Source organism: Trypanosoma brucei, chromosome 7 (genome assembly GCF_000002445.2).
Source record: "Trypanosoma brucei brucei TREU927 chromosome 7, complete sequence".
NCBI classification, from domain to species: domain Eukaryota; phylum Euglenozoa; class Kinetoplastea; order Trypanosomatida; family Trypanosomatidae; genus Trypanosoma; species Trypanosoma brucei.
Genome location: NC_007280.1, coordinates 1,210,541 through 1,235,297, shown reverse-complemented (window position 1 = coordinate 1,235,297; position 24,757 = coordinate 1,210,541). Strand labels below are relative to the sequence as shown.

At 48.0% G+C, this 24,757-nt stretch overlaps 10 protein-coding genes across 10 annotated transcripts, besides 6 other annotated features; all 10 read left to right on the top strand.

The window, feature by feature from the left end:
• Positions 1-24,757: part of a sequence feature (sequence corresponds to BAC RPCI93-26A24) that runs on past both edges of the window.
• On the top strand, positions 155-3,388 carry Tb927.7.4650 (SNF2 DNA repair protein, putative; the record flags this gene model as incomplete). Its single annotated transcript, XM_840995.1, has 1 exon — positions 155-3,388. One exon carries the CDS (start codon positions 155-157, stop codon positions 3,386-3,388), a length of 3,234 nt encoding a protein of 1,077 aa, XP_846088.1.
• Positions 4,921-7,125, top strand: Tb927.7.4640 (hypothetical protein, conserved; the record flags this gene model as incomplete). Its single annotated transcript, XM_840994.1, has 1 exon — positions 4,921-7,125. The coding sequence occupies one exon, from the start codon at positions 4,921-4,923 to the stop codon at positions 7,123-7,125; it is 2,205 nt and encodes a 734-aa protein (XP_846087.1).
• On the top strand, positions 7,452-8,024 carry Tb927.7.4630 (hypothetical protein, conserved; the record flags this gene model as incomplete). The annotated part of the gene is made up of 1 exon (XM_840993.1): positions 7,452-8,024. The coding sequence occupies one exon, from the start codon at positions 7,452-7,454 to the stop codon at positions 8,022-8,024; it is 573 nt and encodes a 190-aa protein (XP_846086.1).
• Tb927.7.4620 (hypothetical protein, conserved) lies at positions 8,431-9,258 on the top strand (the record flags this gene model as incomplete). Its single annotated transcript, XM_840992.1, has 1 exon — positions 8,431-9,258. The coding sequence occupies one exon, from the start codon at positions 8,431-8,433 to the stop codon at positions 9,256-9,258; it is 828 nt and encodes a 275-aa protein (XP_846085.1).
• Tb927.7.4610 (hypothetical protein, conserved) lies at positions 9,700-11,067 on the top strand (the record flags this gene model as incomplete). The annotated part of the gene is made up of 1 exon (XM_840991.1): positions 9,700-11,067. One exon carries the CDS (start codon positions 9,700-9,702, stop codon positions 11,065-11,067), a length of 1,368 nt encoding a protein of 455 aa, XP_846084.1.
• On the top strand, positions 11,385-14,216 carry Tb927.7.4600 (hypothetical protein, conserved; the record flags this gene model as incomplete). The annotated part of the gene is made up of 1 exon (XM_840990.1): positions 11,385-14,216. The coding sequence occupies one exon, from the start codon at positions 11,385-11,387 to the stop codon at positions 14,214-14,216; it is 2,832 nt and encodes a 943-aa protein (XP_846083.1).
• On the top strand, positions 14,482-16,122 carry Tb927.7.4590 (chaperone protein DNAJ, putative; the record flags this gene model as incomplete). The annotated part of the gene is made up of 1 exon (XM_840989.1): positions 14,482-16,122. The coding sequence occupies one exon, from the start codon at positions 14,482-14,484 to the stop codon at positions 16,120-16,122; it is 1,641 nt and encodes a 546-aa protein (XP_846082.1).
• Tb927.7.4580 (hypothetical protein, conserved) lies at positions 16,372-18,096 on the top strand (the record flags this gene model as incomplete). Its single annotated transcript, XM_840988.1, has 1 exon — positions 16,372-18,096. The coding sequence occupies one exon, from the start codon at positions 16,372-16,374 to the stop codon at positions 18,094-18,096; it is 1,725 nt and encodes a 574-aa protein (XP_846081.1).
• On the top strand, positions 19,574-20,647 carry Tb927.7.4570 (nucleoside hydrolase, putative; the record flags this gene model as incomplete). The annotated part of the gene is made up of 1 exon (XM_840987.1): positions 19,574-20,647. One exon carries the CDS (start codon positions 19,574-19,576, stop codon positions 20,645-20,647), a length of 1,074 nt encoding a protein of 357 aa, XP_846080.1.
• Positions 20,919-20,939: a microsatellite.
• Positions 20,965-21,029: a sequence feature (AT_rich).
• Positions 21,736-21,840: a sequence feature (A-rich).
• Positions 22,191-22,219: a microsatellite.
• Positions 22,657-22,698: a microsatellite.
• Tb927.7.4560 (histone acetyltransferase, putative) lies at positions 23,150-24,550 on the top strand (the record flags this gene model as incomplete). Its single annotated transcript, XM_840986.1, has 1 exon — positions 23,150-24,550. The coding sequence occupies one exon, from the start codon at positions 23,150-23,152 to the stop codon at positions 24,548-24,550; it is 1,401 nt and encodes a 466-aa protein (XP_846079.1).

Genomic DNA, 24,757 nt, shown 5'->3' with positions numbered 1-24,757 from the left:
TTGGGTTGTGTTTGCTACCCGGTTACTCCATTTTCGCACCTTTTCAGTACGCAGATTCCTGCGGTCATTCTCGAGACCACTGACGTTCACTCTTTCCTTCCTCCTCTTTGTTCACTACATTATTTACCCCCTCTTTACGCTACCAGTTACGGCAATGCCTATGTTTATGGATGGGGCGTCTCAAGTGCTGCAGCAGGTGCTACAAACTGTCTTAGTAACGAGTGAGCCAGCGATCGTTATACCCGGTTCCTTCTTGGGTGAACTTGATGTTATCGTTGACGAGGCTAAAAATCATGGAATGAAGTTAGTGAGTATCCCGAAAGGTGGCATCACGATTCTACCACCAATACCGATGTCAGAATCTTCTCTTACCAGGCTATGCAAAGACTACTACGGGTTAAAGACTGATGCAGAGCGTTTGGCCCTGTTCAGCAACCTGGAGGAGACATTCCCGACGGCTCCAGGTGTATCCTTACCGTGCCGCCTTCTTTACCACCCTCGCGATTACATATGTCGAATTGTCCACCTCTGTGCGGAACTGGTTACCGCTTCTGATGAGGAATATCAAAAAGCGTACGATATTGTTCCGCTTCTGCACATCAGACCTGTGCAAAATGTATGTGAAGAACTTCGCCGTCAGTTCCGAGCTGGTGCTCTCACACAGAGGCTTCCTCTCGGACAGCGCGTGGACGTTCAATTCAAGAGGACTGTGGTCCATCTAGACGGTTCGATGGATCCATTCCCTCGCAATGCTGCTGAAGCAGCTGTAAACATTGCGCCTGTTGCTCTGGATGCAGTGGATGATATTTATGAAGGCTTTGACGTTACCGGTACCGAGGTGGTTGACATCCCTACAGGCAAGGTTTCAGAGTACCTCTCTGAAAAGGATTTTGAGCTGGTGACCGAGGATAGTGTTTTGCTGGACCCAACCGGAAAGCGTGTGCAGGCCATCTTTATACGTGGTGGCATTGATAAAGATATCTGTCGACGTGCCGCAGCTGATGTGGAGGGAGTGGCTACCAAACAAAATATGCGGAGATTGACAAATGGTGGTGTGAGAAATCCGGACACGGGTATCCTTGGCTATTACGACTATCTCAACAATCCAACGAAGCGTAAGTGCCGCATGACTGAGTTCACACGCAGGAACTGGGGTAAGATTATCGGACCGTGTGGTGAGTTACTGCAGTTGTTAGATCAACTATACAAGGAAAACGCCCCAGACCATTACGAACTTCAGCGCAGGGTCATACCGCCTGAGTACATGCTATTCAACACCGTTTTCAGTACTGTAAGTGTGAACAAGAACTTTCGAACCGCCGTTCATCGAGACAAAGGTGACTTTCGCGGTGGTCTTACTGCACTCTGCGTACTTGACGGTAATTACGAGGGGTGCTACCTAGCCTTAAAAAGTGCGCGCAAGGCCTTCTGTCTTCAGGTTGGTGATGTCTTATTTTTCGACAGTTCTCTGGAACACGGAAACACGGAAGTACACAATCGTGAAGGAAGTTGGAGACGAATCAGCATTGTATGCTATCTGCGGTGTGGGTTGATGTCCCACACATGTGAAACGGAGCGGAGCATGAGACTCCGGAACCAGATCATGAGCGATCGTCTGCATGCTGACAGCGCAGACAGCGTGGTCAATTTGAACGGAGTCACCGGCCACCTTCCACCTTTGTGTATTCCTTTCAAAATAGCAAAGACCCTGAGCTTAACTCAGCATGCGGCCCTTAGATTTGTTTCACGTCGTATCAAGGAAGGAGACGGTTGTGTGCTGGCGTTAACAATGGGACTTGGGAAGACACTGGTTTCACTGACGATCTGCTATTCTTATATTTACAACAATGGGCCGTGTGACATTCTGATCGTTGCGCCGAAGACACTGCTTCAACACTGGATGCAGGAGGCGAAAAAGTGGAAGGACTATGGTCTCGTATTCCCGGGGTTTATTGTACTAAACAACGTGGACTCCAGCTCCTTCGAGGATGATCTCAGTAACTATGAACAACAAGGCACAACTACTAACCCTAAGAAGAGTTACGTCTTTGTCATCAATCCTGGCTACATCAAATCATTTCTTTCGAGGGTAAAGGGGTTCCGCCCCGCTCTCATAGTCGTTGATGAAGGCCATTGCATATCGTCGAAGGAAAGTAAACTGAGGGAGGTACTGGATAGTTTGTATTGCTCGGCAAGGGTAGTACTCACTGGGACGCCGGTGCAGAATAACGCTGAGGAACTCTACCGTCTTGTTGGGTGGGTGGATGACAAGGTTCATTCCACATTGCCGCAACGCGATTTTAACGAGTTTTCAAACTCTATCAACCGCTATGTTAACGGTGATGATAGTGCTTTTTGTGATGCTCTCTTCGCACAACGATATATCCACGAGTGGATGAGCCCCTATGTCTTTACCGTTATGAAGGTTGATCTTCCACCGCTGCACGACTACATTATTATATGCAACTTTTCCGCTGTGCAGCAGAAAATGTTCGAGGAGCGCATTAAAGTCGATGCAACAGATAACCTATTGTGTCTGAAGGCGTCCGAACATCGGCCATACCACCTTTCAACACATCCACTGTGTTTCTTGGGTTTTTTGACCGGTATATGGAGAACAGGTCAAGTTGATATCGAAGAAGAACCAGGGGAGTTCGAAGAGTTGGGAACGTACAGGCTTAGCCGTGATGATGACGCTTTAGCGAAGGATTGTTCAAGTTTGCTTGAAAACGGGAAACTGGCCGACTTTGTTGCGCTCAGTGGTAAGCTAACAGCCCTCATTTCGATTTTACACAGCATTTTCGAGAAGATGGAAAAGGCTGTGATATTTTCACAATACATTGGGTCGCAAGACTTCATTGCAAGAACCTTGACGGCTTATAAGATTAGTGTAGTTACAATTCGTGGAAAAGATTGCCAGCAACGTCGACGAAGGGTTGTTGAGATGTTCAGGGATGATAAGAACGTACTCTGCTTGGTTGTGTCCACTCAGATTGGCGCGTACGGTCTTGATTTAACTGCGGCGAATCACGTTATTCTGTGGGACACGTGGTGGAATCCTCAGGTTGAGTCACAGGCAATTGCGCGGTGCTACAGACAAAATCAGTCAAAGGCTGTTATTGCCTATAAATTAGCATCGGGATTCGAAGACGCCACAGTTTTAAAAGCCCAAGCAAGAAAAAGGGCACTGTTCAAGTGCCTCATAAACGAGGAAACCTCACAGGTGGTTCCTGGGCACGATTTGGTTGACTACACAAGCAGCGAAGAAGATGATGATAGGCGTCATCTATGGGAGACCTTAAAAACGTGTACCCTTGAGGGGGGAAAACCTGCTGTAACAAAGATCATTCGCAATATTGATACTGTAAAGAGCGAGCGGTGGATATAAAGTACACCGCCTCGTCCGTCAAACAGTATAACACTTTTTTGTCAATTCCACTTCTAGTGACATAACGCTATTGTTGCGCCTATACCCTTTCATTTTTTAATATTTGTTCCATGTGATCACCCCTACAGCTGTGCAGATCAAATGTGTTTTATTTCTCTTATATTTCTCGTACAACTGCCGTGGTATTGATAATTTTGATATTGGGCTGAGTTGTCTGTGGAAATCTGAAGTAAGTACTATTCTGTGCGCTTTTCCGTAAGTGTTGTTCCTTGATTTGTTGTTTCGGATCCCCTACACTTTGTTATCTTCTTGGGTTATGGCTGTTCTTATTGCCAACGTCTTTCCTCTCTCGTACGAATCTTGTCCGACTGTGTATGTGTTGGCGGACCCATTTTGTGTGTTTGTGTTCGTGTTTGTGTATGTTTTTTTTTTTTAACTTGCTCCGCTAGCTTGCCCAGACTACGCAACTGTACTCGATCCTACGTGTAGTTCCTTCTCCCTTGAGCATATTTGAGCGCTATTTGCGGGTAGCGCAAATGAGAGAAACATGTGCGGTGCTTGAGGTGGGTCCTGGGGCGTCTTTGTTGTTTTTTTTCGATGTTCAGCTTTGATTGGCCTTGCTCGTTTGCTTGCGTAAATTGCTGGGCCGTGACACGGAGCGTTTACCACAATATCCAAGACACTCCGAACAAACGCTCCGGGGTAGAGTCGCTGGCAGTCGGTGTAGACTGCGGGGCTTTCGGGGTAGTTTAGGATGTATTACGTGAGTGTATGGTTTTATATGTAGGTTTGTTGCATGCATATCCGTCCTCTTTCCTGTTGTTTGCTCGTTTTTATTGTAAAAATTATTAATCTGTTGATGTTCAGTGGGTTGACGTGGCTCGGAACATCGTATTTTTAGGGTGTGGAATTATGCGCAGGGTGTTGGGTTGAATTTATTCATTACCTACGGAAGTGGTAAAGGTGTCGCTTCTTTCCTCTTGTTTTCTTTTGCTCCTGCCTGTTAAATGGTGGAAATGACCCTAATAGTGTCGTGTAGCCAACGTATAGAATGAAAAGAGCCGCACCGTCCCAATGCCATAGGACCGCCGAAACGGTATTCGTCAATTTTCTTGATGGCAATGTATCATTGAGGAGCTTTGTATCAGTGAACCGTTGTGAGGAGGTAAGGTGGTGCTGTTGGTTACTGGGAGGAACCTGTTATGACCTAGAGGCGTTAATGGAGCTCCAACAAGAGGAGCTTCGATGCAAATGACCCCATAGCCGTGTGTAATACCGAATCAAGATTTCTAAGGAGAAAGAACTCCTAGCATTATGCATATTCAGGCACCCGCTAGGGACTTTCGTTTCCTTTAATTCCAAACTTACCTCCACGGACGTCGTTTTTTCCCCCTGCTTGCAAATGCCCTTGAACCGGTTTTTACACTTGCTAAATTTTCTTTATCTTTCCCCCTTGTTTTTGCTTTCCTCCCCAATGTGGAGCGCGCGGCGAGTGATTTAGTAGGACCCCGGCGCCACCTGTTTGTGAAGGAATGCGATTGGGGATTCAACAGAATGAATCTGAGGTGAAGACCCCTATTCCTATGATTGAAGACCGGCTGCGCTACAAACTTCGCCAGGCACGAAGGCGTTTGTTCAGACGGAATGTTCGGGCAACAGATGTGCACTTAGATATTGAGCGGCTGCGCCTATCAAACCTTTTTAGTCGGTGGCCAACAGCGGCTCTTGTAGAAATATGCAACAAGATGGTGTTAGAGGCGTATCAAAAGGGTGAGGTTCTTGCGTACGGTGAAGAACCGAGAGCGATTTCGTCTCTTTTTTGGATTGTGTCGGGGAGAATATCTGAAGTTCCTCCAAAACATGAACTGCGCGGGGCGGGGACGTATGGAGCCCCTTTGGTGGCGTGTGGGACAGCGAGGTCTTCATCAAAAGGCTATGTGCGTGAGCAATTTGGAAATGGTGCGGAAAATAGTTTTGTTTTCTTTAGGACTGGTAAGTTTGTGCCTGCGGATTATCTGTTTCTGGATTCCAACTATCGAAGAACAGTCCGTTGCGAGAGCAGTGTCTTGGCATTCCGGGTCCCGTTCAGGGAGATAATGTTTATTCAAAGGGAGTTTGGCGCTCCTCTGGAGGCTACCGTTAGTGCTGCCAAAGAAAACGAACAAGAAAGGATGCTCGAGGGAAATGAAAAACCCACAATTCAACGTGTTTTGAGTGCAAATGCGGTGTTGGCTAGTTTGGAAAGTGCGACACTTAACGTCATATGGATGGCATTATCCCCTGTCGTAGTTTGTGCCGGAGAGTATCTATGTGACGACATCTTTAACTCTGAAACAGTTTATATTCTTCAGTCAGGGTGTGTCAAGATTGCCCGCAATATTTTAAGTTCTCCTAAGTATGTCACAAACTGTGGGAATTCTATTGGTTTGCACGGTTTCACGCCGACAGAGTTAGCTTCTTCACTGCAGGAAAAGCACCCCGCCGTTGCGGTGAAGGTCTCACTGCTGTGGAGTATTCCACTGAAGATACTACTACAGATAGTGAGTGTGAGCGAATGGAAAGCGTGCATGAAGACAGCCTACCAACTAATGCGCCGTACAATAAGTTCTGAAGTGCTAAAGAGGATTTCCGCATTTTCGGAATTCGACGACAGTACGCTTGATCAACTTGCAAAGTATCTGGGGTTGCGGGCCGTTTGCCGGAAGGAGCATATATTAGTAGGTGGAAAAGTTCCATCAGAGGGCATTATCATTGTTTCCGGTGCATGCTCTTTCACCAGTTGTGAGTCCGATGATCGACCACTTGCTGGGGATAAAGGAGTGAAAACTGTGACCCAGGGTCATAGTGTGGGGTTTGAAGAATGTATCACGGGGAATAAGCTCAGGCATGGACTTTGTGCCGCGGTTAACTCTGTAGTCCTCTGCTTAGAACGTAACCTCATACTGGAGGCGCTGCAAGACAAGGATAAGTTTCTCAAACGATGCACATCTAGGGTAGTGCAACGAACACCATGTAGTTCGTGTGATCAGTCTGGTACACCACTAAGCAGAAGAGCAGCGCGGGACCCGCTACTCTACCGCGGGGAAGTTAGTTCTAGCGAGGTGAACTGGTCGGTAAGTCAATCAAAAGTTGCCGAGCTCGACAGCTGTACGTCGGATATTGATGTTGACCAGGTGGTGCAACAGAATACTAAGATACTCTCAACACTTTTCGTACGGTTGAGTGATTTGAACCCCAGTACTCGGGGTCACGAAGTTAGTCATTCAGAGTATGACCTCGCTTCGCATTTGGTTTTTCGAAACCCACGGTATGGCGAGCAGAAGGGAAACTACCGTGCAAAGTCGTGTTTCACCGTCGATGAAAAGGGTTGCGTTAAGTTCAGCAGCGACGGCGCTGTCCAGAAAGAAACAAAACCAAGTGCCCAACCAACGAGCGGTGTTAAGAAGGTGGCTGCGAAGGGCTGCACACCCGCCGAGGTGACGTTGGCAATTTATGAGGCGGTGAGAAATGGGCCACCAAGACATGTAAAGCAGAGTCCTTCCACGGTGGCGCTGCGGTGCCCTCCCCCCAGTGGTCTGGCTGCCGTTGTTGGTCAGTGCCCGGCGTCCCATAGGGTGTTAGCGCTGAGACGCGAGATGAACATATTGGGGGACAAAGTTGACAACGTATCTGTCCTTCCGATCAATTGTGTACTGCCGATGACCAAGTTGCGTCCAACCGTGCATCGCGCCATGTAAGATCGCCTCGCATAGGGTGTAGGGAACGCACAGTTTGAACGGCATTAGACCTCTGGATTATCTTTGCGTTGCTTTAGACCGTTGTTCGCGTTCGCATGGATGACATCTTAACTCGTTGTCCACCCATCTGTGCAACATGTGTGATTATAAGCTCTATCACCCTCGCAGTAGTGTTATGTCCTGATGTGTTGTGGTCTCTCCGATTTTATCGTACGTATGAAAAATTTTCCCTTTTCTTCCTTTTTTCTTTGCTGTTGGTGCGCCTCCTCGCCCCACCTCATGGGGAAGGCCCCGTATCAAGACCAATGCGTTCGTGCGTGTAGCAAATGTCAGGGCGACTTATCATTTATGTGCTCGGTCCTACTTCTTCAGGGAAGACAAGTTTGGTGCAACAACTTGTTTCGATGAGTGAGGCCGGCGCACTGCTGACACAGTGTACTCATCAGGTTCCAACGAAGGGCCAGGAGCTCCGTACCATTATTGTGGAATCACCGAAGGGCAAAGACACCTCTCGCACAGTAGAGTTGCGGGAACTGGGCGGGGACATGGCCCCAATGTGGGAGAAGTTTATTGAAGCACGTTTAAACTCGACGGGGAGGGAGATGAACAACCGGTTTGGGCTGATGTTGGTTGTCGACTCACTAGCCCCTCACTTGTTACCATTGGCCCAAGTTACCATCGCAAAGTTAAAGGGAAGCGAAGGGTTATGCAGAGACTGGCCGGTGGCTGTTTTATTGAACAAGGCTGCTGGCAGAAACGCCGTGACAACGAAGGAGGCAATGTTTTTTCTTTCAGCGATTCCCATAGAGGGAATAAAATACCTCGCTATTGATTCTTGGAATGGGCTGGGTCTTATGGATGTCATGACGTGGCTACGAAGCTTTGCGTTCCCGCCGTAGGGGGTATACGGTACGGCGTGTTGGTGCCTCGATCTTTTCTTTTACTCTCCTCGCCGGCAAGAAAGCGGTGTGTGAATGGTCTTCTCCATGTTTCCCCCCCTGGTTCAGCGGGGGCATTTTTTTGCTTCGTACATATATTTGATTATACGTGAGACGAAAGTTGTACTGCTGTACGAAAGCGCTGTTGGCACCTTCAGTTTCAGCGCCCAATACCATGTTATACGTGGACGTGCAGATACGGGTGCGTATACTGTTATTGTCTTGTCCGACTTAGAACGGGCACGTTCACATCACTTTATTATTTTCTCTAAAACACATTCTTTCCCTTCTGTGTTTTTGTTCATTACTTACTTTCCGCACTTTAAAAAATAACAATGTGTGTAATTGTGCATTTCTTAAGCAGGCGATGAGGTACCGACTGCGTTTAGACGCCTTCGCTCCTGCTGGAAGCTTACCTTGCTGCCGAATACTAACACAAGTGCGGAATCTCAACATGAATCGCAGCGTGCAAACTCGTTGGGAGTCGGATAATCAGGTAGCCTCGCAGAAGCGTACGGACTACGACTTCGACAAGGAACAGTGGTCCAAGCAGATGCGTTTCGCCTCCATGGATTGCGTAATGGACCCAGACATTACACCTATTAAGTACACATCAGTGACGGGACTGAAAAAGGTACTCAGGCGCTTCATGACAATGCGAAAGCTTATCGACCGCCGTCCCGACTTCAAGACGGACGACCTGAAGAAGTTGTTCATTCAACTTAAAACCATTTCTCACTCCAGGAGCTTGGAAGATCTGAAGGTGCTGCAACGTCTAACAACACACGGAGAAGCTAGTCGGATCTCTAAAGAGATAAAAACTAGGATGAACGACGAGTTTGCCAAAAAGAGTTGGAAGTCTCTGAAGATGCAAGAGGTCAGCAACACCTATCAGATTGAATTGGATTCGTTTCAGCTCGTGAATTGCTACATGGGACAAATGTCCAAAGAGGACTGGTTGCAGATAACGTACAAATGCGAGTTTCGCGAGAGAAAGGGTGATAATGAAGAATGGCAGAGTGTGTGCGAATACCCGGTTTTCGAGGTGCGACTGGGTGACGGGGTGCAGTCGCCGAACACACACCATTTTATCATTGTAGGTATTATGAGAAAGGACGGCACCCGCTATGGAAAGGATGCACAGGATGCTGCCAGTTTGCGCAAACAGTTTGACCGATCCAGGAAATGGTTCTGAGACAGTGCTCACTGTCCACAGGCGGACCATGATTTTTACCGAATGGTGTATCTTCCTTTTTCCACTCAGCTTGTAAGCGGGAAGGTTCGCTCTGTGTGACAAAGAAAAGACTGAAGGACGCATATAACCTGATACAGTTTCGCTTCGAAGGAATGTTATACACATGGGGCGCTCCTTCGGTCTTGCACATTGTGTTTGGATTCTATCTGGCGTTTGACAGCAGCTACACGAGGTTCAGGGTTACGACTGTGGGTGGGGCATCTATTTTCTTGTGTTTTTTTTTGTAACCTTACTAAGAAAAAGAGAGAATTTCCCTTCTCCACATACACTACCTAATCTTTGGTTTGGGAGCGGTTTGTTGCGTGCATGTTTTTCTCCACTTTCTTGTGTGCCCCTCTGTACAACATCGCTTATACCCCTCCGTAGTGGGCGGGGTTATAAATGGAAGCTGCTGCCGAGCGCTGCTTTCAAGAGGGGGACCTGAAGGGTGCGGCGTGCCTCTACGCAAACCTAATGGTGCTGTATCCTCAGTACACCAAAATGGCGCGGATGTGCAGGGTACTGTCCAACCCGTTGGATGTTCCTTTACCCTACCGCTACGCTGACGTTGTCGAGGCGTTGCTGGACCCGTGTGTCACATACCAAACCTTATTTGGAACCGACGCACCGCCCTCGGTAGTGCGGAAGGCATTCCAGGGGTGGACGCTTCTGGTTCATCCCGACAAGAATCCGTACCCTAAAGCAGCTGACGCGTTTAACCGCTTGGTTGCATTCAAGGCGGCCGCCATGGGGACGGTTGATGAAGGTCCCCCCAACGCGGGTGGGGTAAACTCGAAATCGAGTTGCCGAGGGAATGTAAGAAACCGCCAGAGGTGCACGAAACGTCATGGGTCCGCCAACAGGGCAAACCAGAGCAATCAGCACTCGCAACTGGGTGACGAAATTGATATGTCGCTATATGAATTGAAAAAGGTGCAGGTAACCCTCAAGTCACTTAAGCGAAAGAATGTAGATGACAGCGAGCTACCTCCTCTCAGTGCGTTTCTTCGCCCGGGTGGAGGAGCGCGTTCTCGTGGCGGTGTAGATCATTCAAACAACACGAAGGGCAGTGTTCCAACGCCCGAAACTCAGGAGGGCGGCTCGGCCTCTCTTGACGAGTCGATCCCAACCTCGCCACGAAGTTGTACTGCGGATACAGCTTGTGAACCGGGGCTCTCTCAAACTATTGAAGCCCAGTTGCGATCATCGGAGGGGGCGACAGATGCCCCGTATGTCTTATCGGAGTTAACACCTCAGCAAAATGAGGTTGTGAGGGGTGGTAAAGGTTTAGAAGGGGAAAACACTGAGGAACCACTGGGACTACCAACTGCTGGCGGTCATATGCAGCAATATGCGACCAACAGAAACGTTGGAGAGGTGGACAACGGATCGCGCGTGAGTCTTGAGGCGGATGATTCGGTCCAGGGTCCTGCGAAGGGAATTCAGAACCCGGATGCTCTGCCGCGTCGGCGGGGAAAACATGTGGATAGGTTAGAGGGGACATGTACAGGAGAGTTCACTCAGCAGAGCAATCAAAACTCAACGTGTGATACGTCTTCGTCGGAGGGATTGCATTCCACGACTTTTAACGAAGATGTACCATTGGTTGAGTTAGCAAAGCTCGGTATAAGAGAGTTGTTTGATGGCATTCAAAAGAAAATTAATAGGGATCCGATTCGGTTAAACTGTGACCTGAGCTTTGCCACGTATACACGCGACAAACAGAAGGAAGTGAATGAGGCATCTGTGCAAAGCAACGACGAAACGTGAATATTTCGGCAACCTTCTAGGTATGTCAGTTACTTACCAGAGCACCATAACTTTCATGTTACATGTACCGGTGTATTCTCTGCGGGAACTTTTTACTTTTTATTATCCTATGACAGGGTTCTTGCTCCAGCAATGAAGGAGCACCATTTCTCGTTCTTCCTTGCATCTCATCTATTGTGTAGTTTTCGTTGCAGTTAGCACAATGTTTTGAATTATATCCGTTTGTGTGTCTTTCAATCACTTCAGATTTTATCCCTCCTGCACGAAAAGTCACACAAAATTTGGCAGATTCTGTAGGAGTTTAGAGTGTCTTAGGTATGGTGTCGCGAGCAAAGCATCCCTGCTCCTCATCACTTCCTCCAATAGTTTTTCCTTCGGGACCGAGCGCCACGTATGCTGCTTTCTCCCAAAAGGAAGATGCCGCATTAGACGCACGCAATAAGATCGAAAGGCATCGCTATGCGAAGTTACTCTTGGAGTATGCCGAACGCTACCGAGAATTCTCTTCTGTAAGCTTCTTTGTTGAGACGATGCTGCGAGAGCTTGCGGGCCGTGAAGGCGTTACGAACCAGTCGAGAGCAATGGCTGCAGTGTGGTCCATGAAACTTTTGAGCTGCCACTCACCCTTTAAGCAGTTCATGGTGCACATCACCGAAGCCCTACTACCAGCTATTTTTTGCAATTACGATGCAAAACGGTTAGACTACGCGCCAGCTGCGATACAGGCGCTGTTGTGCGACCGTGCCCTGCATCGCGACAACCCTTTTTTTTCCCACTCTACGTATATGCATGAATACGATGCCAGCCTATTAAAGCTGAAAAACATTTCGGGGGAACTCAAACGGGTCTCGTTCACAGGCAGCGAGTGGAAGCGAATTGCACACATGCTTGTTGTTTACGTACAAAGTGAAAGAAAAAGGAGGGCTTTTATTGCATGGCGGGATAATGTGAAAAAGGAGCGCGTCGTTAATAAGCTTAGGCGCAACGTCGTGTCGCGGCACGGTGCCGATAGCCGCTTTTTGTGTGTTGCACTAGGGTTCCTTCGTTGGAAGAGTGCCACAGCAATGTCTCGCGTGCAGTTTCTCACCGAGAGGTTGCACGATGCGGCATTTCAATTGGAGAGCGCAAAGAATCAATTCCATATGGAATGCTTCAGGGCCGATAAGTTACAACTAAGCAATGAGGAGAAGGACTCAGAGCTAAAGGCGGTAATGTGCGAGCGAGACGAGCTGCAACTAGAGGTGGAAAGGCTGAAAGAGCAACTAAAGATCCAAGAGAGGAATCATGAGGCGAATCTTAGGGCTCGTTTACTTGAGATATTAACCCTAGCTCAGCATCAAAACATCCTGCTGAAGAAGATTGTCGGTACTCAGTTTGATGCTAAGGAAGTAGTTGCAGGCTGGCTCCACAAAGAAGATGGTGACTACCAGGAAAGAGAACCTGAACATGGTGAGAACGAGGCGTTGCAGGGACATTCATTCCTTCTCCGGTGGTGTAACCACATCCTTCGCAGTGGAGAGGTCGGGGTGTTGCGGCGAGTGCGAAATTTTGCAGACGACTTCGCCGATGGGGAGGTGTTTCACGGCATTATTCGTTACGTTTTTCCTGAAAAAAAAGAGTTTGCGACATCCGTGGACTCGTCTGTGGCAGACCGACTTCGACTGGTGTGCGACTTCACTACAAACATACCCCTAGCCGTTTCGCTAACTGTTGAAGACTTCAACATGAAACGGGAGGACAGGATCATAGTAGCAGTAGCTGAAATATTCGCTTACTACGTGGAAAAGAAGAGGGCAGACGCTGTCAGCGAGTCTTTCCGGTTGGTTGTTGAACAGGATCCCCTTCAAGTTGACAGCAGCATCGCTACCGATTCGGAAGATGTCAGCCTTCTGACCACTGAAGAGGATGTAAAGAAGCAACTGTCGATATGGAATAAGGAGCTCAGCAAGCAGGTGGAAAACTTTCGCTTGGGTGTATGGTGTGAGATGGACTTGCAAAAGAGTGGCATGTGCATCTCCCGTGAAGCCGCACGTTTGACATGGGAACGAGGCAGAGGCCATCCGAGATATGTAGTGACAGCCGACGCCTCCCGCCACTTTGTGAGTCTTAATGCGAGGAAAATGAACGACCTCCGCGAGAAGTTCGGTTCGTGTACCCCCCAGGTGTGGAGGTCCGTTGTGCAGTCTCTTAAGAGGGTGCTGTGGAAACATGTAAACACGATTACTTCAATTTTTTATCACTATGCCGGAGAGAATGCACACGAGATGGACGAAGTTCAGTTTTGGCGGTTCGTAGAGGATTCCCGATTAATGGTGGAACCACTTTCGAGACAAACCATAGCCCGAATTTTCGACACAGTTATCTCTCCTAAGCTTATGGCAATGCTTCAAGCTAAAAGTGTGGAGAAGCAGGCTGCTTTGCTAGAGGCGGCGGAGGAAGAAATGAATATACGCAGAGTCAAGCCGGCGCAGTTTACGGAAATACTTTTACATATGGGTGCTGTGCGCTTTCGAGACTCGTTGTTGGATGCGGCGGGGCGGTTTCTCACTGGTTTGAGTGTCCCAACACTCTGTGGGGTGACTCCAACAACAGTGGACTTCTATCGACCGGAATCGCAGCGCGTTATACGTCATTTACAGGAAGACCTGGCGCGTGTTTTTTTCTTCTACGTAAAACAGCAGAGTGAAAACCAAAGGAAGTCATCGAAAGGGTTAAAACAACCATCGGGTCGCTTCGTGGGTCGAATTAGCTTTGATGCCTATCTTCGTATGTTCTCAGATTGTGGTTTTGTCGCAGACAACAAGGAGAAAGAGAATAACTCCCGGAGGGGGAGCACCGAACCGCATCGGTACTGTCGGAAGGTGAAGTTCACAGATGTCGAGGAGATTACAGAAACCTTTAATGCGCTTCACGAACGCGTTCTGCTGCTTCCAGAGGGGGAGTTATGCTTCTCACTGTTCTTGGAATCTTTTGGTATTGCCTGCCAGTACTGGTGCCCGGACCCCAAAGTGAGTTTCCCACGGAAGCTCGCTTGTTTTCTGACTGATATGATAGAAAGGTTGCGCACATTGCACTCGCGCAGCGCATTGATACTAAGGGAACTGCCACCACCCACAGTCGAGAAAGGGGACGCTGGTTGTGTTCCGTAACGGACACTTCCCCCAAATGTCATTGTATATTTACACTGTTTATTAATGTTTTACACACTTGTATTAGCTAAAGTGATCTAACCTTTTGTTACCGCGTTAACTGCACGGAAGACTAGTGAATACGAACCACCGTGCACCCTCCCCTTAGTGGGTCGCGACGACTTTCAAGTGCGTTAGGAAGGTGTCTGCACGATACCGTAAAGTGGTGTCAGTTTTGTTGCTCTCCCATGTTGCCTCTTTCCAGTTGCTCAATCTCGTTGGGTTCATGCACGCAGATGTATGTATTGTAATTCATTCTGCCGTTTCTTTTCAACCCATCAATCATAGAATAGGGCGTGCATGGACTGTGTTAGGGGAGCGGCATTTTGAAACTAGGATGTTTCAACTACGGTCGTGTGTTTCATACTCCCTTTGTTATGTGCAGGTGAACCAACGGCGCACGATGATGGGGCTCTTTGAAGAGCAGGCCCCCCCTGGATCCGGTGAAAACAAAGTTTCTACTTTTGCTCGGTCACTGGACCAATTAGAAGCAAAAAACACCCGCATCGTTAAAAAGGCGTGTGGCATCCCGTTTCACATTGGCGAGGCAGAGGCTCTGGATGCTGTATGTCGTCACCATGGCGCTACGGTGCGTGTTCACAGTGTCGAACGGTACATGATGCCTTTCTGGCTCGCAGCGACGGCAGCCGGTGGGAGTTTCCGTGCTGAAATTCTACAGAGGGATCCTGCGTACTTAACGCAGCAGCATTGCCTTGTTTGGGTTGAGGGACCGAATTACCAGTTCAGCTACCCGTTTGGTGAGCACCACCCATCCAATCAAGTATCTGCGTCGTACGTTCACCCACTGTCGCTGGTGGAGCGTTGTGTTGTTGGAACACATGTTCCCTCCATGCTTATCTCACGTTTCGAGTTGCTAAAAGAGCTAGAGGAAATGGAGGTGCATCCCAAAATCATACCCTTTGCGATGTCGACGGCCACAGCGCTCACCATTTTGGACTCCCGTCTGACAAGAGATACCGTTCTTCGGCGTATCGATCAGGAACTGGTCAAGTTCCACGGCTCATTCGTAAGAAGCAATGTAACCCTTACCGGTATTTACAAGGAAAGTATTTCCATTCGTCCTGTTTTTCTCCCAATGTTGCGGTTTACGGTTACAACGGGAAACTCATCTACACAGTGTCCCACTTTTGTGTGTGGTGCTACTGGTAAAGTTGCTGGTCCCGTCTTACACCTCACAAAACGTGGAAAATCGGGCGTAGCACTGCTCTTTAGCGCTGTTACGCTAATAGCCTCCGCCACAGTGGTCGAACCTGGTGTTGCAACTACAGCCTCTATTTTCGCAGCTGCACTATCACTACGTGTCCAACAGTTTTTGATGGTGATGTGTTTCCTTCGGGAGCAGACAAACCAGATGGCGGAGTTGAAAACGGCGGGGATGTTGCACTTCACCTCTGATCAGCAAGGCTACCGTTGGTCGCCTGAAGATGAGGAGCGTGAGGAATACGAGTATCGGGAGGAACTGCGGCGCCAAGCTCGTAAAAAAGAGAGTTTTGAGCAAAGGGTGAAGGAAGAAGCTGCTCGTGACGAAGCTCGCCGTGGACGACACGTCAACCCAAAGGAGAGGCGGCGTACTGATTTGGAGAATGTTGACCCACTAGGATACTACAAGTTACTTGGTTTGAGTGGTCGGGAGTTTTCTGCAACTTCAAAGGACGTAGCTGTGGCTTTCCGCGAAGCGGCCAGGCGGCACCACCCGGATGTGTCTAACACAGGTGAAAATGATGAAATAAGTAGGAGTAGAATGCAAAAGATAATTCTTGCGTATAAGATCCTTCGCGATCCCATCACTAAAAAGGCGTATGACTCGGGGAAACTGACTAGTATCCAGTACGATGAAGGAGGATAACCCTATAGCACGCGTAGCAGGATTCGTTTGCGCTAACAACACACAATATCGATATGCTTAATTACTTGCGCAGCTTGTACTCGGTATTGTTTCCATCTGATCGACCTTGTACCCACTTTTTTGTCGTGTTGAATTTACTGAGGCTTCTTATTTACTTTCTTCCCGTAAATATATATATATATATACTCCAACCTTGATACTTGTGTACGTCATAGGGGTCATAGAGTGTCCTTAAGATTTTTTGTGACAATGCCGGACCCTCCGTTGGCAGCAGTCCCACAACCACCAATGGCAGCAGTTCCACAACCACCAAAGGCAGCAGTTCCACAACCTCCAATGGCAACAGTCCCGCAACCACCAATGGCAGCAGTCCCGCAACCTCCAATGGCGGCAGTCCCACAACCACCAATGGCAGCAGTTCCACAACCACCAAAGGCAGCAGTCCCGCAACCTCCAATGGCAGCAGTCCCACAACCACCAATGGCAGCAGTCCCACAACCACCAAAGGCAGCAGTCCCGCAACCTCCAATGGCAGCAGTCCCGCAACCTCCAATGGCAGCAGTCCCGCAACCTCCAATGGCAGCAGTCCCGCAACCACCAATGGCAGCAGTCCCGCAACCTCCAATGGCGGCAGTCCCACAACCACCAATGGCAGCAGTCCCGCAACCACCAATGGCAACAGTCCCGCAACCACCAATGGCAGCAGTCCCGCAACCACCAATGGCAGCAGTCCCGCAACCTCCAATGGCGGCAGTCCCGCAACCACCAATGGCAACAGTCCCGCAACCACCAATGGCAGCAGTCCCGCAACCTCCAATGGCAACAGTCCCGCAACCACCAATGGCAGCAGTCCCGCAACCTCCAATGGCGGCAGTCCCGCAACCTCCAATGGCAGCAGTCCCGCAACCACCAATGGCAGCAGTCCCGCAACCACCAATGGCAGCAGTCCCACAACCACCAATGGCAGCAGTCCCGCAACCTCCAATGGCAACAGTCCCACAACCACCAAAGGCAGCAGTCCCGCAACCTCCAATGGCAGCAGTCCCGCAACCACCAATGGCAGCAGTCCCGCAACCACCAATGGCAGCAGTCCCGCAACCACCAATGGCAGCAGTCCCGCAACCACCAATGGCAGCAGTCCCGCAACCACCAATGGCGGCGGGAACTGTTCAGGCAACATCTCCCCTGTTTCATCAGGGCGTACCATTACCAAAGGTTTGCTTGCTTCCTTCGCAGTACCTGCCGTCCGGTTTTCATCCTGCTGGGGGCGCGGCCCGGCCTCCTGAGTTGTCAGAGGAGCAGAAGCGGGAGTTGGAGCGGGCCGCGCTTCGAGAACTCGCCAGTGCTTCAGGAGACCACAATCGAGAACCTGAGGAGGTGGTGAAGACGCTTGCGGGTCGTTTGTTTTTCTTAAGCCGATGCGACGTGGCTACAATGTTGACGAATGTTGCGACTTCCGTGCAGTCTCTTGGGCGTCACGATGTGGGACTACTTGCCAATGAGGACGGAACGACTTTTACGTTTATCCAGTCCCCGCACTACGGCACAGACAACTTTGCTGAGGGACTGCAGCACCCCTCAAGGCACCGGCGTGCAGTCGAGGATGCGAAGGAAAGAATTAATCGATCGGATTGTCGCTCTAGGGAGAGGTTTTTACGTGCTGCGCGTGCTGGTACGCCATCTAACGTGGAGGAGCGCCGGTCCCCGAATCCCCCAAAATCAACAAAGAGGTCAACATCTATAGCGGCAAGAGATTTCCCAAAGTCAACGTATGAACAAATACAGGAGGTACTTCAAGAGCAGAGAAGGACTTCAAGGCATGAGAAGAGAGGTGCTTCTGCTTCACGCAAAGGCCAAAGGCGCCCATCGTCGGCGGACGGCGGTTATCTTCTTTGGCGGTACGGCGGGAAGTATCCGCAGGAGTGTTTGTACGAGAACTACCGTTTGCGTGGAATGAGAGGGCGTCAGCACTAGAATACGTCGAATATGTCCACCATCGTTACCGATAACGTGCTTAGTGCTGGTGCAGAAGTCGGTTCTATAGAGGCACTATACACCCCATACTTTTTTTGCTCTCCTCTTGCCATTGGCCTCATAGACCTCAAGAATTTCATATATGTATGTTTTGATTAGATTTGTTTTGCAGAGTAGCGATGCGTAACGTGCTATTTCCCTTTTATGAAGTGCATTTCCTCCCTTATTTACCGGTTTTACTTTTTGAAGAGAATTTCTTGTGCTCCACGCAATAGGTGACCGTTAATTCGTTGGTAATAAAAGTGAGTTTCATCAGTGGCGTCTGTTGATTGGGTCATGTGCATTGAAAGCATTCCAATGAGGTGATACGTAAATATGTGTTCTGTGCTGCAGCGTTAGAGGGGCTGTGGAGGGCGCCTCAGGTTATGGTATCCACTTCGGTGGCACGTGCACGTCTGCGTGTTACTTTTGGGTTTCTTTCCGCTAGGAGTCTGAGCATCCGCAAAAAGTTTGAGCACAACTTTTTGTATCCCTTTGAGCGCTCCCTTCGTTGGTTGCTTGAGTTGCAGTACTCACCCACCACTTCCCCACCGAAGCTGCACGTAGTGGCGCTTTTGTGTTACCATATATTTTGTGTCTTCGCCTCCAAGTACCATCCCACCACCACCGTCAAAGTTGTGTGCCATTCGGAGGCCATCATCAACTGTTTCAGGTATTTGTGAAGATGTCTTACAGTTTTAACACTGCCTTCAGCATTTGTTACGTGGAGGCGTTGAGTGCCTGCTGGGTTAATAACGCATGGAGGTGGTCTGGAGGGGAAAAAGGGAACATATCGAGACAATTGAGGAGTTGTGTGTGAAGGGGAAAAAAATCAAATAGTCAGAGCTGATGAAAATGTGTGTTGGTAAGTCGTTGGGTCATCCGCCGCGTCACCTGAGTGATGAGGTGATTGTGTTGGAGCTGAGGGCGCATTTTTTTTTTTTTGGGGGGGGGTCGAAGGGGCCTGTCGTGCCGATGACGGAGGTGATTGCGCGCGCGTGAATTTGGTTTGTAAGGAAAGCTTTGCCATCTTTGTTGTCTTGTCGCACATGTAGCGATTTTTTAAATTTTAATGTTCGACCTATTGATCATCGCATGTGGCACAAAAGTTTTGCTATGCCATAAATAATTGTACCGCGCGCCAGTACATATGTGAGTGTGTATACATTATTTTTGTTTTCCAGGTGGATGTTACCGTATTTGTAAAGATTGGCTAATCAGCGTAAAGGAACTTCAGCTTGATTAAGACCCTTCGGTGAACGATACTTCTGCCTAACGTAAGCGGAGAAACTGGGAAGTAGACGGGTCAAGAGGGACAGAAGAGGAAAGACAAGGAGCTTCCATATGATTTCTTTCCTCTTCTCTTCTCTTTTTTGTTTTGTACTGCTTGATATTCATCGTTAGAGTTGACATTTTTGTTTGGACGATACATTAAATAATGGTTCATCGAAAACTTATCATCGACACCGATTGTGGCGGTGACGATGCCATAGCCATCATGTTGGCTATGACACAGCCTGATGTGGAAGTCATTGCCATCACTGTTGTGTGGGGAAATGTGGAGGTTAACCAAGGTATGGAAAATATCGGCAAACTTCTGGATTTGTATGACGCAGATATACCGTTTTTTCGTGGGGCAGAGGGACCCCTCGTGGGGGAGCGGGAGACTGTGCAGTGGGGCGGCTTCGGCTCGGACGGCTTTGGTGATGCGGGATTTCCACCATCTAAGCGTGTGGCTCTTCAACCTAAAAGACATGCCGCACTGGAGATACTGAAAATACTTGAGGAGGCAGAGCCGTCAGATGATGTGGTGTACCAGTTGGTTGCGTTGGGCCCCCTTACAAATGTGGCATTGGCCCTTCGTTTGAACCCCGATTTGTTTTCCAAACTTGGGACAGATACGATACCTGGCATTGTCATCATGAACGGCACCAGTGAAAGCAAGGGCAACTCCAACATGGCGGCTGAGTTTAACAGCCACTGCGATCCGGAAGCGGGGGTCGTGGTGCTGCAGCACAAGGGGTGGAAGTGTCCGGTACAGTTGGTTAATTGGGAGGTAACTGTTAACTCCCCCATGACGTGGGGGTTTTATGATAAGTTGGTGAACAGAGAATTGACTCCCAATGGCCGCGTGGCGGTAAATCAAAACAAATGGCAGGAGTTTATTGAAAAACTGTTTCAGCGTTTGGAGGCATTCACTCGTATTCACGATGATGGCACAAGAGCAGACACCGGTGACGCTGAGGCAACGCAAGATGTTACGTGCGTTGTTCCGGACGCTGTAGCTGTGCTGGTTGCCATCCGCCCCGAAAGTGTACTCGACAGCTTCCTCACATACGTAACTGTCGAATTGCATGGAAGGGAAACAAGGGGGGCGACATGCATCGATTGGTATGGCACGGAACAGTCCATGGCGAAAAAGGGTCGCTGGCGCAACTGCAATGTTATCACTAAAGTGGACAATGAAATGTTCCTCAAGGCGCTACGGGATATCGTAGAATATGTCGCGTAAGGAGGACGAGAAAGGGCGTTTCACCGCCCTCTTTCCAGCGACAAATCGCATGTCTCCGGTATTCGACGAGAATCCTTCTTTTTTAAAAAAGAAACACATCAAAATATATCTGTCATTTGGACCTGCGTGGTTCTGTGCGTGGGGCCGAGGTTACCGCAGGTAACGTGTGAACAGCTTATGTAGCTAAGTATTGGTGACGAGGTAAGGGAAAGGTGCGGGTATGTGTGTGGTTGAGGGAGGAGGAAGTCGCAAACGTTTATTTGTGTGTTTCTTTTGTTTTTGTTTTTGTTTTGGAAGGTCGATATCGAGTTTCCTTCTTAAAATGAAAAAAAGATATATATATATATATAATTTTATTTATTATTATTATTATTTTTTTTTTGGTTGAGAGAGCGCAGCGGCTCCTGGTAGTGCAGGCTGGTGGTCGAGCGTGGAAAAGGGAAAATAAAACTAAGTTTTAAAAAAGATGAAATGGTTGTAGGCACGGATGAGAGGTACATAAGTTCTGAGGCTCTGCTTTTGTCTTGAAAAACGGAAGGAGCAGAATTTAAAAATATATGTATACATATGAATATAAGAATGAGGGTCAAAGCGCTGCAGTGCACACATAAATGGGTAATTCGTAGGAAAGTTTTAGGTTTTTAAGGCGAAGCGAGGAGGCGGAAGGTGAGGTTCTGTTCGCGTGGGAGAATGAAGTAGAACCGGTAATGAATTCAACAAAGAAGAAAAAAAGAAAGAAAAAGGGTGCGGGAGGTTACTTCACCTTTGTCGCGATGTATGTGTATGCATGATTTTTGTATTTGTTTGTAAGTTTCGTGTGCGTATATCCACGCGTGCCTTCAAGTTTGCATACATCCCTTCCCCCATGATCAACTGAACTATATTTTTCTCAAGAGCACTTCCGTCGCTACGGCTACTGTTTTTGCTGTTGCTTCATTTGTTTTTTTTTCATTTTTCGCCGACTACTCTCCCCATTTAATGTTACAATGTATGTAGACCATTCAACCCCGTTCCTTTCCCTTGCGCATGTCACAATCGCGGTTTTACTCTTCGAACAAAGATTATCTCGGACTAACCGGGTGTGGGGCTTGTTTTTTCTTTTTTTCATTTTATATTGTGCTGTTTCCTTTCTGTAGAATCTGTCCCATTCCTTTTCTTCCTTCCTTGACTCTCCTTTTTTCTTTTTTTCCTTTTGTCGTGTGTTCGTTTGATGGTGACATTTCGCAGTATTTGCTGTTTTTGTACGGAATGCCGTTTGGTACTGTAAGGTATCCGCGGGTGTTTATTCATTTCGGTTCACACAACGGTTTTATGGTTTTGTTATGTTATGTTTTGTGAAAAGGATGAGTAAGAGGGAGAGAAAGGGGGAGGAAAGGAAAAGAAAGCAGAAGGTGAACTGACAGAAGCGAAGGGAATGCAACGAGAAATTGAACGAGTCCGAGAATTTAAATACTGGTAAGGACATAAAGCAGAAACGTTTACTTGTCTTTTGTAATGATTTAATATTGGCGAAGGAAAAGGATGGGGAAAAATCCTTGTAAGAATATATATATATATATATATATATATATACCAACCTTCTTATTTTCACGCTCTTTATCTTATCTTATTTGTCATTTCATTATCATTAATAGTGTGGGCGTGAGTTAATATTACAATTGGGTCCTTTGTTTACTTCTTTTTTTTACTTTATTTGGCTTCTCTGCCACGTGTATGACTTCTAAATAGAAAAACAATGCCTCGGAAAGTACATTCTCCTTGCTTCTGCGAAGTGATGTGCACAAAAACAATATGTATGTCGAATACAAATAAATTAAAGAGAAGTTAAAAGTTGAACTCAAACATATGCGCACACTCGGGTACAGAAATACACATATTGTATCTCCCTTTATTCCTCGCGAAAGATCGCGTGGGTAAATGGGAGAGGGATTTCTTTATAGAGAAATTTGAAGGAAAATAATCGTATGAACTATTAAAAGCGCGATGTGAGGTGGGTGGAAATGGTGTAATATATATATATATATGTGTGTGTGTGTGTATGTCTGTATGTGGAGGGGAATTAAACAGAATATGAGTTAAACACAACGTTACCCGATTGGATGTGTGAAGGTTGGGGAGCTCAGGCTATTAAAGGTCGGCATTGGTATAAATAATCAATAAACAAATAGGAGAAATATTAAATTTTGGACCCCATCACTACCTTGGGGCGGTGCATCGTGCATACATAGATGATGTACTACCTCTGGTGTTGTGATGCAGTCCTATCAACCGTCACTGTTACCTCGCCTTGTTCCTGCGACGTTAGGACTTAAAAAAAAAAAACGTTCTTTCTTCTCCACCCTATCTGGTTAAAATTTACAACTCCACGTGGTCGTGCGCGCTAACATCGTCTGTTGTTTTTTTATGGGTGACAAATAGGTGGCGAGGAAACCAAAGTTATCGGACCACAGAGTGAAGAGGGGAACCTACAGGAAGAAAGAACCAGGTGTCACACCTTTGGACATGGTAATGTTTGAGGTGCGGCAGAAGGTTTATGCGACACTCCACGAAACATTTCATGCCGCTATTATACAAGAGGTTGCACATGATGCGCACACGGGGCAGCTTCTGTACTACGTTCACTACGTGGAACAGGACAGTCGCATGGACCGTTGGCTCCCCGGTAGCGCATTGAGGGAGCGGAGACAAGGCCGGCAGGCGGACAAACAGCAGGTGAGTAAGCCAACAGGCTGCGGCATCACCACGCGTGGGCAAAGCCGTTTGGTGGCAGAGCAGGAGGAGAGTGGATCCAACGGCGCTACGGCAGGTTCCGCAGCAAAGCGAGGTGCGACACCAAATTGTGATAAGGTAACAACTACCAGAACGCGGAAGGAGAGTTCGTTTTTTTATCGACCGAAGAATGTTCAACGTATTTGCATGGGCCCATATGAAGTGGAGACGTGGTACTTCTCGCCGTACCATCTTGCGCGACCGCAGGTGCAGCAAGGCTTCAAGCAGAACGCAGAATACTTCACAGGTGACATGGAGCTACAACTGCGCCAAGATAGTCGCGATAATGCTCTGCGTTCTTCCGTTGCTTTTACATCTTTTGTGCTTCATATATGTCCCTTTTGCTTACAGCCCTTTTCGGAACATGAAGATGTGTTGCGCCACGTCCGTCTAGTTTGCTCCCGCTTTCCACCGGGAAATGAAATATATCGCGATCCCATACGGAATCTCACCGTGGTAGAGATTGATGGAGTAGCTGAGCCCACATTTTGCGAGCACTTGGCCCTTCTATCCAAACTGTTCCTTGACCATAAAGCTCTTGATCATGACATGACGCCCTTTCTGTTTTACGTGCTCTGCAGTATACAACCACATGGTTTGGAAGTGCTTGGCTACTTCAGCAAAGAGAAGACGACACCGGAGATGTACAATCTCTCTTGCATACTCGTACTGCCACAGTTCCAGAGTCGTGGGATAGGGCGGTTTCTCATTGAACTTAGCTATGAACTGTCTCGTCGCGAGGGGAAAATAGGCTCACCTGAGAAGCCGCTGAGCGACCTGGGGGAGAAGCTTTACCTGGGATACTGGGGCGACACGATCGTTTCAACCCTTGCTCGCGCGATTGAGGAAAGTCACTGCGTCACACTGGACTATCTTGTGCAAGCAACGTTCATGTCGGAAGCGGATGTCATGCGAACGCTACAATACTTGAAGTTAATCGATGGTACTCAAATTGTAGTTTCGGAAGAGAGTATCGAAAGATGTCTTTCGAAACGCGTGCAGCGCGAGCGCAGTGGACAAAATTATATCTTTTATCCACACTTGCTTAGCTGGAGTCCACACATGTACAATGAGGTAGTGGAGCAGGATGTGGCTCCTCCAGTTTATGACTTGCGTAGAGCTGAGAAAGTATAACCGAATTTATTTCATATGGATGGGAAGGGTAAGTCTGTGGGCCCGTTTTGGTGGTTGCGTTCTGTCTTTTATTATCATAAAGTGGGTGAGTGTGTGCGTGTGCGTGTGAGTGTGTTTCGTTGGTTGCTGTATATGTGGAGAGGTAGTGAAGGAAAGGGTTCATTTGGCAGGTAAGAAGTTCCTTTCCTCTGCTCGTGACTGCGTAGT